Here is an 18,725-nt window from a genome sequence, read left to right as displayed (position 1 = left end):
CGGGGATGGACACCAGGTCCCCCAGACCTGGCTCACGGCCGGGACGTCAGTGCCTAAGCTGAGCCCTCGGGGGCTGCAGAGCCCAGCCCCACGCCTCCCCTTTGGTGGGCGGGGTCCTTCTTTCCCTCCGGGCCTGTCCCCGCGCTGCTTCCCCACCACTCAGCCGGAGACTCGGGAAGAAAATTGTTTGCAGCTGCGCAAGTCTTGGCCCACGATCTTCTGTTCTGTTGTCACTTGACAGAAGGTTTCCCACTGCATGACATGAAGAAAGGGTCCCAGGCTGTGAAGTACAGGCTCAGGATCAGAGCAGAGGCTGTGTGTGAACAAGGTGATGTTTGCCATTTCAGATGTATCTTGTCCGCGTCAAGCGGCCAACGGAGCTCCTTCGTGGAAAGTAAGCTTGACACTGATCCCAGGACAGGCGTTAGTCACTTCGCGGCCACCCCACATCAGAAGGATGTGGGCACGGGGATCTTTCCAGCTCTCGGGGGTCTGGCCTCAGTGGGGGCGGGAAATTAACAGAAGTCCTCAGCCTCAACTCTCTCTCCCTTTGCTCAAACTTTCCTTTGGTTACTAACTATTCCTTCTCAAATGCACACAGCCCGGGGGCCTGGCGGGGAGGTTGTCATGCTCCCAGTAACCACGAGTGCGCTGAGGGGCCCTCGGGGAGGGCCTGTCACATATTTGGTGTCAGCGCACCTGTAAGATGAGTGAGTTACAGGCACCCTGGGGGCAGGTTAGGTCGGCAACGCCCACGCATAAAAATAGCTAGAGGAACGCACCCCAGACTTTACTGAGGGTTTATCTCTAAATGGTAGGCTCATAGATGGTTTTTATTTTTGTCTAGTGAAACATTTCTCATTTTCTATAAAGATTTTAAATTTTCTGTTGCGAGATAAAAAGGAGTTTAATGACAGTGGTAAATTCCTTTCAGAAAGATGGGGAATAATACAGGAAAAAACCGAAGAAGTGTTCGTATCGTTTGCCTAGTGTTTTTTTCCAAGTGATTTATGCCAAAGAAATAATTTAACAGGAGCAAAGTTGTGTGTGTGTGTGTGTGTGTGTGTGTGTGTGTGTGTGTGTTTACTGCTCTCCTTTTAATAGTAAAGTTGGACTCACACTAAGTGCCTCGGGGCCAGAACCCAGTCCCAGCACAGATGCTGCCTCCCCAGTGGGTACCAGCAGCTATGAGGATGACAGGTACGATTCTTACACAGACGAGGAAGCGGCTGGCGTGACAGTGACTAAACGGGCAGCATACACAGAGGTCGTCACGGTTTGCACGTGGATGAGGGTTTGAAGGGGACACGCGAAATGAGCGCTGAGGGAAGAGAGCGTTCCTCCTCCGCCTGCCCTCCTGATAACCATCCTAACTGTCCGGGGAGCGAGCGGGAAGCATCTGCGGCATCCCCGGCTTCGCCACCTGGGACCGAGGGGCTTCCGGGAAGGCCTCTCTCCCCTCTGCGCCCTGGTTTCCTCGCTCGTCAAGGGGGGATAATGGCACCATCCCGCCCGCCTGCCGGGAGCATCTGAGGACGAGGCTTCTCTGCGCGCGGGGGTGGGGATGCTGTTACCCTGACGTCCTCGAGAACACGAGGCCCACCCCGCAGGCTGGAGCGGTGCCCTCGCCTCCAAACCGAGGTGAAACTACTCGGGGCACCTCATGTACTCTCTAAGCCTTCTTTCCAGCCAGCCTTTACAGAATCGTGAAGCATCAGGGCCAGAAAGAAAGCCAGACACAGCTCTGTCTGCTTCTCTTGTGTGAACAGTCACACGGGGTCATGGAGACCCGCGGGTGACGAGCCCTGACCCCGCACAGCCCCCAGGATGGAGCCGCAGGTGAGGGTCGTGACCCCGGCGAGGTCTTCTAGCTGCACCGGCTCCCCTCCGCTCCCACTGAGGGCGGCCGCCCCTCATGGAGCAGCCGGGCGCCTGGCCCGTGGGGACGGCCGTGGATGGACCCCGAATGTGTGTCTGGTACCTTAGCACTCGGTCCGAGGCCTGGTTGGACTTGGACACGTCACAGCTCTGGTGCTTTTCTTGGGCCTTTGCCAATTTCTCCGCTGCGGCAATAGGGCATCCAGAGAGGCTGCAATGACAGGAGGAATCTGAGTGTGTCCTCCGAGGCACTCGACAGCAACCCCATCGCCTCCCCCCTCCTCTGCCTTGGGCCGCACCAGGCTCCCAAGCCTATCAGGGGACATCACAGTGTTTGCCCCCGGCCTCCGGCAGACCACGCCGATGGCCGTGCCGTGTGTGCAGGACACGCGGTCCTTTCCAATGACAGCAACACAAAGGCTGTATCGTTAAAGGGAACATGAGATTTTAGACACCGCTGCTGTTCTGGGACGCTTGCGGTTTCTGGAGCTGAGGAATTAACCGCCTGGGTAGGATGGGTTTCTAAAACGCCTGCGAACAGGGCTCTCTGGCAGCTGCTGACCCCAGCACGGGGGAGGCAGCGTGACCAGCCGGTCTACAGCCTCCCCAGGAAGAGACACAGAAGGGGGAGGAAAGCAGAATAATCTCGAGGCTGCAGGAAAGTGCTTTCTGTCACTAAATATTTACGGGAAGAGACAACAGATGTGCTCTTTGGTGTTTAAGCTGATTCTTCACGAAACCCTGGTGTCTGCTGTTTGTGTATCTGTATGTGTCTCTGCACACAGTGCAGAGGCTTAATCCACATACACACAGCGTCTGGAAACTGTGCGATTCTGCAGAGGTATGATGGACGAGCTGACGCTGTAAACCCCGTGAACAGGGCTCAGGAGGAACATTTCCAACCCATCCGTCATGCCCCCTTCTCCAGAGGACGCCCAGGAGCATCTCTGAAGGGCACAGGTTGGCGACCTCATTCATTATAAATTTAACACAAGCAACCAAATTTACCAGAGAAGCAAAAATTACAGTGAAACTTATAACAGTTTCCTCCGTTTAGATATACTCTTATGCGACTTTGTGAAGCTGAAACTATAGGCAGTTAAAGAAAAATCTGACAGAATCACTTTCAGGCCACTGGGAAAAAAAAAAAAGGGAACTGATAGGAACTGAGTATTAGAAGTAACTTAGCGAAAGTCAGAATAAGATAGGAAAAGGGAACTGGAATTTGTCCAGAACAAAAGTGTGACTTCGAGCACGTGTAACTGCAGCCATAGCCCAGGAAGGGAGGGTCTGCCTCCTTAGCCCCCTTTCCTGTGGTGTGCTCTCCCACCAGCACCTTTACACTCCTGCCAGCACTTTGGTGATGCCCACGCTGATGACCAGTGTTTCAGTGGGGATCACGGGGGCGGCCGGCTGGGGTCACACACGACTCAGCCTCATGGTCTCTAGTCGCCGACCTGTCTGAGTCAGACAGGAAGGGCCCCCTCGATCCCTGGAAGGTAACGGAGCTTTTACTGCCTTCCTTGGAGTCGCTACAGATGGTTATGGTTCCACCTGGGATCTGACCTCAAGGAGGACACCTGCCGGGGGACTGTCACCCCATCACAGCAAGGTCGGGGGAGGCAGCTGAGAAATTCCACTCTGCAAATGAGGGATCTAAGCGTTGGGCTTCACCGCGCACCCCGGGCCGGCTCAGCTCGGCTTTCCCCACTCCCTGGCTCCCTGAGAGAAGTCCCCAGGTCTCCTGTCCCCTGGGGCAGGTCGTGTAGGGGCCGCACCCCTCTGGAGGGCGCGGGAACAGGGTTGCCGGGGATCTGCCCCCCTGCAGCCCAGAACGCAGGAGCTCTGCTTACCTTCTGTGCGAGTTCCTGTTGCTATTTACATGCCCGCGCCCTGTGCAGCCCGGAGTAGGACACTTGAGAACATTTTCATGCATGGCAAGAACTTGACAGGGAGAGGCAGAGAAAACAGCCCAGCGTTAAAACACAGAAACGGTCCCAACACGAGAATATGCAATCATCTTAACAAGGGCTGGGCTAGTTCACAACAGACAGTCCTACACACGTCTGTGATGGGCATGGGCAGGGAAACACATGTAGGAAGAGAAAGAAGGTTGTCTCCACCTGACTCTGACTGGCATGCAAAGCGGGGTGCGCTGGGCAGGAGCTGAGGACCCGGGAAGCGGGAGCACGGAACTGCTCCCAATGGGCTAGGAAAGCAAGGGCCTCCCCGTGGAACTCCCATCCGTAAGCGCGGAACAGTGATTAGCCATGTAACAGCTCTTCGATCGGTGGTTTTAAACACATGCCTCTGCTTTGGAAGCACGCAGTATTAGGAAGGTGTGGTGGTCATGGGCAAACAGAGAGCCCAAACCTGATTTTTAAATGCAGATAGTTAGATGATGACTTTCCATCTAGGGACTGGGCACCTTCTTATTTATTCTGTGAGGGAGGGAGGGAGGAAGTGCTCTGTGGGCCCCCATGTAAGACCGGGCAGGAGACGGAAGGCGTGGTCCGTAGGGCAGGGAAGCTACTGCCCACTGTCTGGAGACCGCATTCAAATTTCCCCGCCATGGTCATGGGCCTGGACTGCCTCCTGTCTTTCCCTTTCTGGTCCTCAGTGACCACTCGCTGCTCTGGACTGTGGGGACGGCTGGGGGGTGAGCAGTGCTGCAGGGTCGAGAGAGCCGATCCCCAACACGGGCCCCAGCCCAGCGGTCTCCGAGCTCCACGGCACAAGCTGCAGCGAGGCTGCTGGACCTTCCCTGAGGCGAGGGTCACCTGGCAGCAGGTGACCACGATCTGCCCGAGCTCGTTACGTAATTGTTATTTCCTACAGTTTCTCTCATCTCCAGAACAACCTCCCTCTTTGCCCTGAAACCTCCCTCCTATTTCCTCCCCATGTGGCCCTTACACCTGCTCTCCTCAGCCCTGGCCAGGTCCAGTTTGGTTTCATCTTTTCAGCTGTCACAGCTGCATTGTCTGTGCAGGTGGTCGATGCTCCATCTGTGGAGAGCTGATCCAGGGCTCTCTCTGTGCTGGGACCTGGCTGGAGCGGGCTTTGGGGTCTCCTGTCTGGGGGACCCTCCCTCCCCTCCCCAGTCTGCGCTCTGACCTGCCCGCCCTCCTCCTCGTCCTCAGGGAATGACCCTTCCTTCCCCAGCCTTTCCTTCCCCAGCCTTTCCTGACGCCCTAGCATCTCCTTATCACACCACACAACCCTCCCCTCAAATTAACATACATCGTTCCTTTCCTTTTATGCTAAGCTCTTCAACTATTAAGTCTCCCCTGGGGGTGGCACGCGCCTTCCGTGCTCGCCTGCGGTGTGGACCGCCCTGTCCTGCCGACTCCCACTCGGTCCTCACCCTGGCCGGCCCTGGGACGGGGTCTGTGCTGCTCTGTGCCTGCACGCGTCCAGCTGCCCCTGCAGCTCGCGCCTCTCTCTCTCAGGTGTCAGCTGCCAGCTTCCCCAGCAAACCCACCGCCCCCTGCGCCTTCCTCAATCTGGGCTGCTGTTCAGCCTCCATCGAGGTCTCCTCTCTAGGCAGTTTCATCCCGTTTCTACTAACACTGCGGAGGTCAGACAGGGCCACCTGTGTGCCTGGCCTCCTCCAGGTGTCCAGACTGGCCCTCCAGCACCCTGTGGGAATATCACACACAACTTCCAGATTCAGTCGGAAAAATCCCAGCGTCCGTTTCCCTCCTAGCTGTGGCCCTGGCTTGAGGACCGGTATACTACCCTTGCCATGGACCAGGGAGGCTCCTGGACGTCCTCTCAATCTCCCTCCCTTTCTCCTTCTCACGGCCTGTCCTGCCAGCCTGTCTGTGGGGTGGTCCTTGAACCTGTCCCTCTGCCACTGCCTCCTTTCTGCCCTGGTCTCCCGTGTGGACCGTTACGACGGCTTTTAGAAAATGCTGTGGGTTTTCTCTCTCACGCAGGACCGGCACAAGTGTCGCCCCACTGAAGTCTGCGGGAGGCCACGGTCCCTGATGCGCAAAGCAGCGGCTGGAGCTCGGTCACGCTGTGGCCATGATGTCTCATGCCCCCTCCTCGGCTGGGTCGGGAGTTCCGGGGGGAGGCCAGAGCTGTGTCTCATCCATGGTGTGTCCTCTGTGTATCTAACACAGTATGTTTCAAACTGGGTGCAGGCTACTTTGTGGAATTCAAGTGGACAGAAATGTGAGTAGGGGACACTAGCCCAGAAAAAGCTAAAAAATAAAAAGTAGAAAATGAGAGACATATCTTCTATGGAGTCCTTTAATTCTTTTACATTTTTATGGTACTATAAAAAATTGCATATGAGTAAATCCTTAGAAACGATTTTCTGTGGATGCTCTGGGAGGTATCTGTAACACTGGTGTCAGAGCTGAGTCCCCACGTCACGTGAGCAAAGGTGAGGCGAGGTGTGATCTGACGGGGGCTGTGTGAGCAGGTTCAGGGTGCAGCTTGTCAGGACACAGGCCTCGTTTGACTGCATTTAGATGTTTCTTGTGAAAATATGGAGTCAGGAGGATTGTTCAGATGAGAAGGAACTGATGTTCTACTTTGATGTCTCAAAGAAAAAGTGCACAAAGAAGCTCTTTCTTCTTCAAACATTAGTGCTTGGTCCTAATGCCTTCTTTGTAGATGAGGACAAGAAGCACAGAGCGTGTCACCTGCCCCGCGACACACAGCTTGTTAAGACTGAACTCGAAACGTCAAACCCAGGTCTCCGTGGAGACAGATGAGCTCAGGGTTGGGACAGAGGCGGGTTTAGGTCTGAGCTCAGTTCTCTGCTCAGACCAGCTCAGAAAGCTCTGAGCATCTTCAGGGCGCTGGGTGCTGTGCTGATTCCCGGGAGAGGCGGTGACCATCTGGCCTTCATGTCCCTCATCTGACAACAGGGCCAATACCCCCTGCAGGGTTTATTGGGATTAGATGGGTGCCAGCCAGCAGGATGCCCGACTGCAGGGGGTGCTGGGGCAGAAGCTGCTGTGGGTGAAGCGAGCTGCCCCTGCTCATGTAACACACGGGCGCGGCCCCTCTCCAATCTGCTGCGGCCGCAACACTGCGCCTTTGCCCGCAAGACGGTTCTGAGAAACATGGCTTTATTGTTGCCAGGGGCCACTTGCAAACCTGGAGCCACAGTAGCTTCTACAAATATGTCGCCTGAAAACACTCTGCTAAACCTGTTTTCTAAGCTACAAGCTTTTCTCTGTACTTCCAAAGCTGACCATTGTGATGGGAAAGCAACATCACCACTCATCTGGTCATTGTCACAAACAAGCCGAGCTATGACATTTCCCCCTGTAGAAACCGTGTCTCACGGAATGAGGAAAATCCCTACCACCTTAGACTTGAAGTCAGGATCTGACACGGAGCCATTTCTGAAAATGTGCCTTTCTTTTGAGCCATCCATCCTAACTCTACCTAAATAGTCGGCATACTTTATATGCCGAGAGAAAGATAAACAAAAAAAGGGCACATCATTTCAGTTCTAAAAGAAATTTGGTTGTCTCCATAGGTCAAGTGCACATTCTCAGAACTTAACTAATTAAAACGGATGTGTAAGATCCAAACCCACCCAAGTTAAACCCTCTTACTTAAGATTTTATTGTGTAGAAATGTTGGAACAACATGAAATAGATTTTACAAGTAAAATGCAGTAACACGTAAGTACTGGTTCACGGAAATGGAGAAGTTCAGATAACTGGGCAAAAGACGTCTCGAGGCCATTTTCCTTAGGGATTCATAGCCATGTAGTGCTGGATGGATGGCTCAGAGACTATCTAAATTCAGTTCTACAATTTGTGAGGAGAAAAGGAGAGAAGTGACTGGCTTGGGGGTCACAGAGCAAGTGAGAAATGAAGTAAGGACCAGAGCCCCGGCCAGCTGCCTGGGGCCCAAGCTGCAGAAGGCGACACCGGATGGTGAGCCCGGGTCCTGGGGCAGGTCTATGGGGACCACGCAGAGGAAATGCTGGAGGCTGCGGGGCGGGGTAGAGCCCTGGTCCTGGCTGAGCTGCCCTCCCGGACAAGGAGGGGACACCTAAGTCAGGTAGCACTGACCAGAGATGGAAATGACAGAGGCGAGGAGGATGCAGAAACGAGTCACAGGTGTGCGCGCTCCAGGGCGCTGGTGAAACACGGACTTACTTTCTGGAGGGACCCTATCTTTGTGCGGGCATCCGGACAGACTGCGGTGATGCGGATAAAGCCCGGTTACGTGGCCCGTTCCATCGCACCCGGGGGTGGGGCACTTGCTCTCTTTCTTTTCTGCTCTCGAGGGATCTAAAAGCGACAACAGGTGTCAATAGAATGAATTTTTTACCAGCTGAAGACAAATGTGAAAATTTAACAACCGAAGAGACCTTGATCAATAAAGAGACAAAGCAGGTGTCGGGGACAGACTGTGACATCCGTGGGTAGTTCTTTGGTTTGGGGTGATTTTTTAACCTTAAACAGTGTAATCATGAGTCATAACATATTTTACTTTCGATACTAAAGAAAAAAAGGCTCTCCCTACCTGAACTCTTGATTAATTGTTTCCCGTGTGTTACATGATAAGCCGTTGCTCAAAGAAATCAACATAAATAATGATGAGACAGTGACCTTCTCAGAGAACAAAATGTTTCCGTGATCCTTCAGCAACTGCTTTGTGACATCCAACCAGGAAACATAATGCCATTTAAGCACTCTTGAGCAGAGCTTCTCTCTTACTGAGCGCTCTGATTGCATGTGCTACTAGTTGCACAGTTTTACTGGTGCTGAGACTTCTTCTCCTGAAACACTGTCCTTAGCACGCCAATTCAGTGCTTTTCTCAAGACCAGCTGAACTCTCAGAAGGCACTGCAAGCAAATGACCGAAATGGTGGAAATCCCACCTGGCAGAGGTGATGGGCAATCAAAAATGTTTCAGAAGCTGCTGGAGCAATAATTTGTTTTGATCTCCTTGTCTGCACTTGGAACCAGAGGCAGGCTCTGACAGCTGTGCGAGCATGCACAAAACTAAGAGGTGATGCTTCTAGGCAGCCCGTGGGCTCTGCAGTAGCAGTCGGGGAGAAGCAGAGCAGACATTTGGTCAAAACTCGACTGGCAGATGCCAGAAATGCAATGACGTTGCTAACAAAATCCTTTCGACATCCAGAACTGACCACAGTTCATACATGTGCAGAAAATAACTCCAAAAACCCAGACCAAACAGTCACATGAGTGTGTGAAACACTATTTTTGAGCCAGTTTTCAAAACCAGGTGCACAGATGATCGATAGATGGCGGTTACTAGGAGTTTGGCCCAGGGATGCTATAGTTAAAATTTCTTTAAGGCTTTAATATTTTTATAGCGATATCTCATTAATCAGGCCAATCGTGATCACTGTAAAATAGATGTTTTACTTTTGGCAAAGAATTCATTTTATATCGAGAAAAAAGATTGGTTTAAAAATTTTGGAACTTTTATGGGCTTTTTTCTCAAGTCATTCATGTGAACTTGAAACAGACAAAGGACTCACAGGAATATATAAAGACTTTTATGTTTATATAAAAATCCCTCCTTTTATTTTTAGCTAACATTCTATTTTCTGAAATGTGTCTTTAAGGTCCTGGAATCTCTTAAACCAGTGATGGCATTGAGGGTAGTGTCCTAGATACAACAGTTGGCTGCTTCCTACCATTATTTATAGATAATCATCTCTGAAGACAAATATAAACCTATGCTGTTGTGACTTCATTTCTAAATATCTTATTGGAGCTTCTCTTACATGTGCAACCAAAAAGCTCAGCATTTTATTGCCTTTTGAGTAATTTCATAATAATAGTGGTACAACTGAATGAAGGCAAATATAAAATAGTAAGTGCGCAGTAACGGTTTCAAGGAAAATATTATTTAAGATCATAAACTAGAGATATAATTTGAAACCATAGACTAGATATAAAGGACTTTTAAAGGATAAAACATAAGTTATAACTACTAGTAATCATTGTGACTCTTTTTCACGAGTATGTTTACAGTTTCTTAACAAATTATATTATTTCACGATTTCGAAAGTGTTCTGAAGTTAAGTGCAGATTTGTGCAAACACCGTGTGGCTTCGTCTACTGCAGTTTTGGAAACACCAAGTGTGTACTCTCCTCTCGATGCCTGCATCCTGGTGGAGGTGGGTCTCCTCTGCCTTCACCAATAGTCCCAACCCCCTTGCTTTCTTCCTTCTTGCAATCCCAGTTCATCTTGAAAGCAAATCTTTGAACAAACGTAAAACAACCAAGCAAGCAAACAGGCCAACGATTCAACCAAAAACCCTGCAACAATGTCTAGAAAAAACTGTGTGCTGTGTTTAGGCTGCGCCCTTCCTCCCTTTCCGGGAGCTGCTTGAGGAGAAGAAAGACAAAGGACGTTTTGTGATGAACTTCTTTTTTTTTTTTTTGTAAATATCTTTTGGCCGCTCCACGCAGCATGTGGGATCTTTGTTCCCCGACCAGGGATTGAACCTGCACCCCTTGCATTGGAAGCTCAGAGTCTTAACCACTGGACCACCAGGGAAGTCCCAGTGATGAACTTCTTTTGTTTCAGCTCAAGCTTTTGGAAAGGTTACTCAGTTATAATTTAAATCATTTTGAGAAGATTGTGTATGAATGAGAATTGGTGTGAGTGTTCTCACCATGTTTAATAAAATAGCAGAGAAGCTGACAATAGATTGGTGATGTGCTATGTGCCCATGTTGGTAAGAGAGCACATAGCTTTTTTTTTTTTTTTTTTAATAAGGAGGGCATTCATCTCTTTGCCCCATTTTGGTGTCCTTGCCTGGCTTTGTTTATTTGGTTTTGAATATAACTACGGATGTCTTCAAAAGAAATTTGGGAGTGATGTGGAGCACACTGGTAAGAAATGGTGATTCGCTTTGATCAGAGAAGGAAGATCTGGAAAAACTGGGGAGAGGCAGAAATCAGTGCTTTCCAACTCATTTGGAAAGTCCAAATCCCCAACCCTTCCCCCATTTTGGGGGAAAAAAGCACATCCTGGTTTTGGGGTTTTACTGTTTGTTTCCATTCTGTCCCCATTTATTTAGGAGAAGCAAGTGATTTGAATTCTACTTCTTGCCAAAAACAGAATAAAAGAAAATAACAAGAATAACAAAACAAAATGAGTCAAAATCTATAGCAAGCTGCTGGGTTGAAAGGAACCACAGAAACCAAAGAAGGCACGGCAACATCGGGTCCGCATGAGCCCATGTGTTTCCTCAGTAAGTATAGCGCTGCTTTCTTAATGCCCAGACTCAGTCCTGAAATGCACTCTGCAGAATCCCAAACAGAACGCTACCACATTTGTCCACCTGAGCCAGCCCATGAGAAAGGACACTATTTCTTCCTAAAAGTGTCTAGTTCCTATGTGAGTCTCAAATATCCAACTAAAGATTTCTAAGAGATTGCGCTCTAGTTATAGACACACAAGCTGTGTCTCCTGGTCTTGGCAACACCCAAAGCAAGCTTGATGCCTCACTCCATGGCCTTTAACAGATGACCCTTCCTCAGTCTGGCCTGCACCTGCTTTACTGAAACGATGGTCAGCACCCAAACACCGGCCACATCCAGAACCCGACGGGCCTCTGGCTAAGGTTCATCTCCAACTGGGGTTTGGTTAAAGCAAAGCCCAATGTGCCCCTGGAGGTACGTGCACACATGGAGAGGAGAATACACACCTGTGTAACCGCAGAAAAAGGAGGTTCTGATCCTTTGATGTTTCTGTAGCAACGGATTTTCAAACCAAATTCTTGAACCTCATTCTAAGGAAACTCAATATTCATCAGAAATGGGACAGTATACAAAACAGAAAAACATTTTGGTACTAATATGGAAGAATTTAGGGAATCGCCAATTTCACCCTTGAAGGTGCTTCTCACTTAGTTCTGAGAGTCTTGTAATTGAAATATTCACAAGGTCCTACACGAGGTCAAATTATCATCTGCCTCATATTGAAAGTGGATGCAGCTGTTACTGGAAGCATGAAATCTATCATTCATGGTGGAAATATACATATTAGGTGTAGTGACTCTGTATGGATATGGTTGAATTTACAGATCTGTGCAAACACGTGCCCACAAAATTCACAGGTGGAAACCTGGTTAGAACTATCACAGTGGATGGTTTTGAGTGTCTCCCAATAAAGCAAGCACCATAACTGTTTCCACAATGGAATGGAACAGTGAGGGGGTGAATATACTAAAGGGATGGCTATTGATCTGCACCTGGAACACACCAGGCCACGCGTAGCAAACGGCTCCCATTCCTCACTACCTTAAGATAATGAACGTGCAGTCACTGTCCTTGTCTTACACTATCAGTCATCCTGTTACTGTTCAATTTCTATCAGGGGTGTTTTCTGTGGGGGAGGTTTCATTGATAACTGCCATTTGATGATCGTTTTATAAATCATGATGCCACCTACTCAATGCAATTTACCAAATACGTGCTTCATCCCTGATGGACTTTTTGTCACATAAACCCCCGCCACTCCACACGGATTGCGGTTCATCTGTAAGAACACAGGCTCACCCTAATATTTTCTCTCACATGCTGGGCTTGTGCTCTGACCCTATCTTTCCAAGGCATGCGTTTTCCCTTGAAACGCCATGTTATCCAGCTGCTCTGTGTATTTCTCAGACAGATATTTCATTTGCTCTTCAGAGACGTAATCAGAAAATATAACTCTGGAATCAACTCTAAGAAACATGCGTGCGTGATGTAATGGAGTGGGATGCGCCCCTGCATCGTAGCCTCTAATACCCCTGAGAGCTTTACCCTAGTGCACGCTTTCATGAGGCAACTTACGTTAGGTAGAAATATTACCTTTACCATAGTATGGCTTTTTGACATGGCTGTCACCGGACTTAGGCTTCCTCTCCTCCCCGGGGAGCGGTCGTGGTGACTGGTCCTCGTAGGACCTCAGACTGTCCCTCCTTCCCGCCTCCACTGCCATCTTCTCCCTCATGGCCTTGGCCCGCTCAGTTTCCAGGGCGATGGCTTTCTCCAGGAGGGTCAGGTTGCCCTTGGTCATATCGAACACCTCCTCTGACCTGTCCGAGTTCACGGAGGTGGCGTCGTCCTCCCGCTCGTGGTACCCGTCCTCCTTGACGCAGCTGGAGAAAGTTCTGGGTCTGGGGCTCAGCTGCTCCTCCAGCCTCATCAGGTTCATCATGTCCGAGTAGCTGCGGTCAGGCGTCCTCCCTGGGAAGTCGTCGTCCTGGCGGCCGTGCGGGCGGGGGCCTGTGCCGGGCTGTGGAGGCCGCTCCTGGGGGCTGCCCTCACTCAGCTTGCGTGCCAGGTCGAAGCACTGGTTGCGCAGGCACTCCAGGCTGCTCAGACACACCTCCTCATCGCTCTCCTCCACCAGCTTCTCTGCCAGCCCGTTGTTGGCGGCCTTGCCCAGCGTCCCGTAGTTCAGGCTCCTGCTCTCGGGTGGCACCAGTGCGTCCACATAGCCGCGCTCACCCGCGTGGTCCCCCAGCACTGCGCCGTGGCCTTGGGCCAGCAGCTTCAGCGAGTCCACCGTCTCCCTGACCACGTCGCTGTCCAGGTCCAGGCTGAGCTCGCCCTTCCGGCCGGGGGTCTCGTTCTTGTCGCTGTCGTCCTCCAGGCTGTGGGACGTGTTGCTGTTCATCTCCGACTCGGTCCGCGCCCGGTACGCCGCGTCTTCAGCGATCTTGCCCAGGTTCAGCAGGGACTTGGCCACCAGCTCATCATAGTTGTCGTACTCGTCGTTATTGTTGTCATCCTTCTCCGCGTCCTGCATTATGCGAGTGCTGTGACAGTTCAGTTGATGGCCTTCTGCAAAGAAAATGAAAAAAAAAAAAAGGACAAAGAAGAAAAGAAGAGGAAAAAGTGGCTAGAACTTGCAGCTGCAATAGTGCAGATGGCGAGCTCAGGGCACGTGTTACGCCCAGCCCGTCACGTCACAGGGCCCGGAGGCCCACCTGCAGGTCCGAGGACAGTGGCGGCAGAAAGAAAACGTGGTGCGCTCACAGCACGGTAGGCCATTAAAACACCTGCTGCAAACGACGAGTTTCCTGAATTAATATTCAAAGCAACCACTCTATAGGATAAGTATAATTTTAAAATATTACTTTTCCATTACTTCTAAATTTTCAGCATCACTTCTTTTATTGGCCTTCTTTATTGACAGCCCAACCAGATGCATAATAATTATGCTCATCGTATGACTAGGCTTTCTAAGAGTTCGTGAACTTGTCGCCGACTTGTAAGCCGATGTGCACACCAATCGCTTTTAAATTGTTTTCACAGTGATGCTCGGGCAGCACAGAAGAAAGCCCGAGGTTCTGGAGTGTCCTGCAGGGATACGCCGACACTGACTCTGGGCGGTCAGTGTCAGGAACACACGCTGGGGCTGGGAGTGGTTTTGAATTTTCGACCTCAGTGACAACTTATCAAGATACACAGTGAAGCAAGAGGAACTCCCCAGCAAAAGCTTAGAAGGGAACTCTGACGCACTGTGATTCTTTATACGTATCTCAGCAGGTTGGAGAGGGTGGGTGGGGAAAGTACACAGTGACCAGATGCCAGCGAAAAGCAGGATTCTGATGACTCGGTGGCACTGTGACACACTACCCAGCACCCACCCCACAGCCTCGGGAAAACTGTGGTGAGCTGGGGGAAATAACCCGTGAATAAGTGTCATATCCAATCTCAAAAAATATTTAGGAAAACTCATTAAAAAAAGGCCAAGTTAAAAATTTCACGAAACTCCTGTGTTTCATCTGAAATGTATTCCGTTCAACACTAAAGGCATAGCTGGGACGATCTCTCTCCCTCATGTTACGTGATCGCTACCACGTATACTGCAAAATATAGATAATACTAAATGGATTCTCAGATGGACCCCTCCCCTACTTTAGGTTGGATTTGGTTAACTGCCTGCCATTTTCAAATATACTATTTGTTTCTATGATGAAATCAACCAGAGTAAGAAGAACTTTAAAGCTTATTCATGAGGAAACGAGGCGTATTGATTCGTAGAAGATGTAGGCTGACTCAGAGCTGACTCAGGGACCCCGAGTGTTTTCTTTATGGATTTTGTGCTGTCTCCTCGAACAGGCTTTTTTTGGTGAACCGGGTTTGGACATCGGCACATCAATAACAGAGAACAACATCCTTGCTAGCCCACACACAGAACCAGCACATTTTTGAAATCTAACACATCTCTCCAAACCTCAGCAAATCAAATTTGCCATGTATTAGTCAGAGAGCACCAAACAAATATTGTATCTCTTCTGGATAATTCCTAGGAATCAATCTCCTTAGAATAAGGATACACATTTTCCTGAAGAGCGTCAAGAGGGAGGAAAATAAAACCAGAGAACGCATCAGAAATACCGTGGAAGTGTTCACCCAACATGCACACCCGACACAGCCCAGGGCTAAGCTCTCAAGACTCAAAGGCACCCCTGGCTTCAGGAACCCTTGAAAGTGTAACATATTCTCCTCTCAATTTATGCACTTTGGTCTTTATATTTGTGGGCTGATCAGAGAAGCGGCCTCTAGATAACCAGGCTGCGTTACCTCTGCACGAAACTAGCGTTTTTGGGGAACCAGCACCACTGCACCCACCAAGAACCAACCACCAGATGAACCTACAAGTTGTGGTTTGAAAACAAGGCACCACGTGCAACCGCTGGAAGCGTTTTGAAAGTCGATTCTGAGCAGAAGCCAAGTCAAGTAAGAGGTGGCGTTGTCCTGATTTCCTTGTCACTCTCTCCTGTCACCTGAAGAGCTTGGAGTAGGTGGAAGTCAGTGAAAGGAGAGACCAGGGCAGAGAGGCTACGCCCTCCACCCCCACCCGTCTAACCCACAGTGAAGGCTGCATGGGAGCCTGATGCTGATGAGGCCCACAGTTTATGAAACTCCCCACCTTCCTACCAAACCTGTCATCTGCATGATTTTCATTAATTCTCCAAATTCAGAATCTCAGGATGATCTTCATTTCATTTGCCCCAAAGAGGAAGTGGTTCCCCCTCAGTGTCACACAGAAAAGGGACACGGCTCAGCTTTCCAATCATTATACACCTGTTCATGTCTCCACTCCTTGCTAGGTGAACTTATCGCTTTACAAGGAGATTAAAGGAAGGTGGACAAGCTTCTTCACACGGTCTCCCAGCCACACAGGTGAGGGAGCCTGCGAACAAGCTGGGGGGTCCTTTCCCTTCTGAAGACCTGGACCCTGCAGGCCGCCCCTTGCTGCATAGCCACATCAGAGTGACAGTGACAGGGGAACTTATACCTCCTGGTCCAGGCTGGGCCTTTGCTGTTACTGGCTGGGTGACGCTGGCGTCCCGAGCCAGGCCTGAGCCCTTACTGGAACCATGAGAATTCTGTGCCACATAAAGACCCTCACAGTGAACGAGCCCTGCACGCCTGGTGGCAGGTATCCGGGGAGGCCGGGCCCACACAGCAGATGTGGAGGACTTTGCGTACTTGTAGGAGAAATCTGGGTCATCGAGGAACACTGGGTTAGTGTCTGACTGAGCAAGGCCTGGCTCTTCCTCCTAGTCACCAGCCTCTGTGCCCTCCGAGGCTGCCGGACCCCCAGCAGTAAGACTGGGGGTGTCTGGAGAGACTGCATGAGAGGCTGAAAATCCTGGCGGGTTAATGGACGTTTTCAAGTTATTGGTATTTAACTCTTTCAAAACGCATGTGAGATAAAGTCAAGCCTTAATGATGTGGGCGGATGGAAGGGATCCATCAGGCAGCCTGTCAACAAGCAGGTTCTAAGCTTCAGCCTCCAGAATTCAAAATCATTCACAGCGAGCTTTTGGAATTCCATCTCTGGTTTTGTGCTTTCAGGCAGTTTACCCTTCTAGTTATGTCTTTGCTGAGGCTCATAATGAAATGGACCACATGTGGAAGTGGGCCGTGGGAAGCAGGCCAGAGTTTTCTGGGCCAGCCAGGCATTAACAACATAGTACTGACAGTCCACAGACTAAATTTCTAACCCAAAGAGATTCAGGAGTCAGTGGAGGAGTTCTTCATGTGATCAGTGATCCAGGAAACAGGGAGAGTGCATTTGGGATGAGAAAAGGCATTTTACCAGAAAGTTATTTTAAAGTTCAGGCCCACATTCTAAATAAAAGAACACAGCTACTCAGACAGAGGTTTAAGGAGAAGGCCAAGGTATCTCAGTGTCCTTTTGATGCTTTTCTATCTCGAGCCTCTTCTCTGGCAAAGCTGTGTGGTAACAGGAGGGAAAGGTACCTGCCAGTGGGGGCTGGCCCAGGGGTTCGCCTTTGGGAGGGGCTCACAGGATGACCACACCTGGGTGGAACTTGGAGGAGACCCGGCCCGCCCCTCCAAGGGGAGGAACCTGCGCCCAGAAGCACAGGCGGTTCAGTGGCTCAGGGTCTCCCCAGTGTTTCCTCATCAAACAAGACCCTTGTTTTTACTGTAATTACATGCATGTTTGGATTCCTGTGTGAGCTCTGTAAAATGTCGTAGGTCTGAATTTTATCTCCTTTGAATCAGATTGTTATAAACAATTTAGGCTCAGTAGCTACAATTAGAAAACCAAAAACATTTCTTTAAAAAAATGGAGCCATGTATGGTATTTTGTCTCCATCTTCATGACCGGAATTTGCTGTGGTTAGAACTCTGTGGATTATAACTTTATAAATACAAGCACTGGCTTCATTTAGTATTTTGTCTCTAAAAAATATGTCTGATGCACCTTTTAATTCTTTCAGTGTCTAGTCCTAAACCTGATTGTGTTACTACTGTTCTTTCTAGCCATTAAAATAAGCCATGGGCTAGCAAATAGAAAACTGACTAAAATAAAATAAAATAAAATACAAGAACAAACAGAAAGAAGACACACTTCTTCAAAGCAGAAACTGCTCTAGATTTACCAGGTCAGAGAAGATGTGGTCTAAGAGTCCACCCTCGTGGGTTTCAAATCACCAAAGGCCACAGCTTCTTACGGCATTAATAGGAGTTTCCTTTTTGATTATAGAAATAAATATCAACATTCATTTTTGACTTGTAACTACAGAAATGTGATGATATATTGGATCCTAATGAGAAGATGATGGCGTTTTAATAGCCGCAGCAACTACAAGAAAGAAGCAAAAGTGATCGTCGCACAAACCCCATCGAGTGAATAACAGCCCCAGGGGTCAGTCTTGTGGCCTGTGGCTGTCAGCCCTCATTTCATGCCCACAGGGGCCCTGTGAGAAGGAGGTGTCACCTACTGTCCTTCCGAAGGTGACAACATGGAGCCCAAGAGAGGCTGGTGTTTTCTCCACATCATCTTGTTGCTAGGTGACAGGGCAGGATGCCATCCCAGGATGCTGGGCCACCACAGCCCATTCTAGACTAGTCCCAGCCGGGCGTCCAGCTCTCCATCCACCACAGTTGCTGCCTGCCAGCCACTTGGAGCTGCTGTTGCTGTTCGGAGCCTTCCTCCTCTACGTTGGTTTGCTGAGGTTTGAGGGCTAGTTATAGCGCCAGGTTTTGAAATGTCTGCCGGAATTACCAGCTCTGTTGACCTGTCACCTACGAGGGTCCTGACTGGCGGAGTTTAAGTCCATTCTAATACGGAGAAAAGATTTGGAGATTAGGAACATCTTGGGCTGGGTTCATAGGACCAGCGTCCTGGGCAGCATGAGGGAACCGAGTGGGTAGGAAGGTGGGAGGGTCAGGGACACCCAGGCATGAGGTTGTGCAGAGACGGGGAGGGAAGGACCAGAGGACAGACCGACCCCCTCCGTGATCCATGGACTCGGACCCTCTGATGACTCATAACTCCTTCAGCCCATCCCCAAGACCAGAGGAGCAATGTGAGTTTGGTCCTTCTGCAAATACCCCCGACCC

General features: G+C 50.0%; 1 protein-coding gene across 7 annotated transcripts in view; it reads right to left on the bottom strand.

Annotated features, from left to right (window-relative positions):
• The window catches only part of MYT1L (myelin transcription factor 1 like), a gene marked incomplete at both ends in the record, with an annotated part of 135,813 nt that overhangs the window by 81,302 nt on the left and 35,786 nt on the right, over positions 1–18,725 (bottom strand). For 3 of the 7 annotated variants that reach the window (XM_079720701.1, XM_079720702.1, XM_079720703.1), the window contains 4 exons: positions 1,982–2,089; positions 3,732–3,822; positions 8,013–8,147; positions 12,705–13,676. In XM_079720701.1, the coding sequence (XP_079576827.1) occupies positions 1,982–2,089; positions 3,732–3,822; positions 8,013–8,147; positions 12,705–13,676 (1,306 nt within the window). Of the gene's footprint in view, positions 1–1,981; positions 2,090–3,731; positions 3,823–8,012; positions 8,148–12,698; positions 13,677–18,725 lie in introns of all 7 variants that reach the window. The other 4 variants (XM_079720699.1, XM_079720700.1, XM_079720704.1 and 1 more) reach the window with 2 other exon arrangements.

This window comes from Hyperoodon ampullatus (assembly GCF_949752795.1).
Source record: "Hyperoodon ampullatus genome assembly, chromosome: 15".
Lineage (NCBI taxonomy): Eukaryota > Metazoa > Chordata > Mammalia > Artiodactyla > Ziphiidae > Hyperoodon > Hyperoodon ampullatus.
This window is presented reverse-complemented; position numbering and strand designations above follow the sequence as displayed.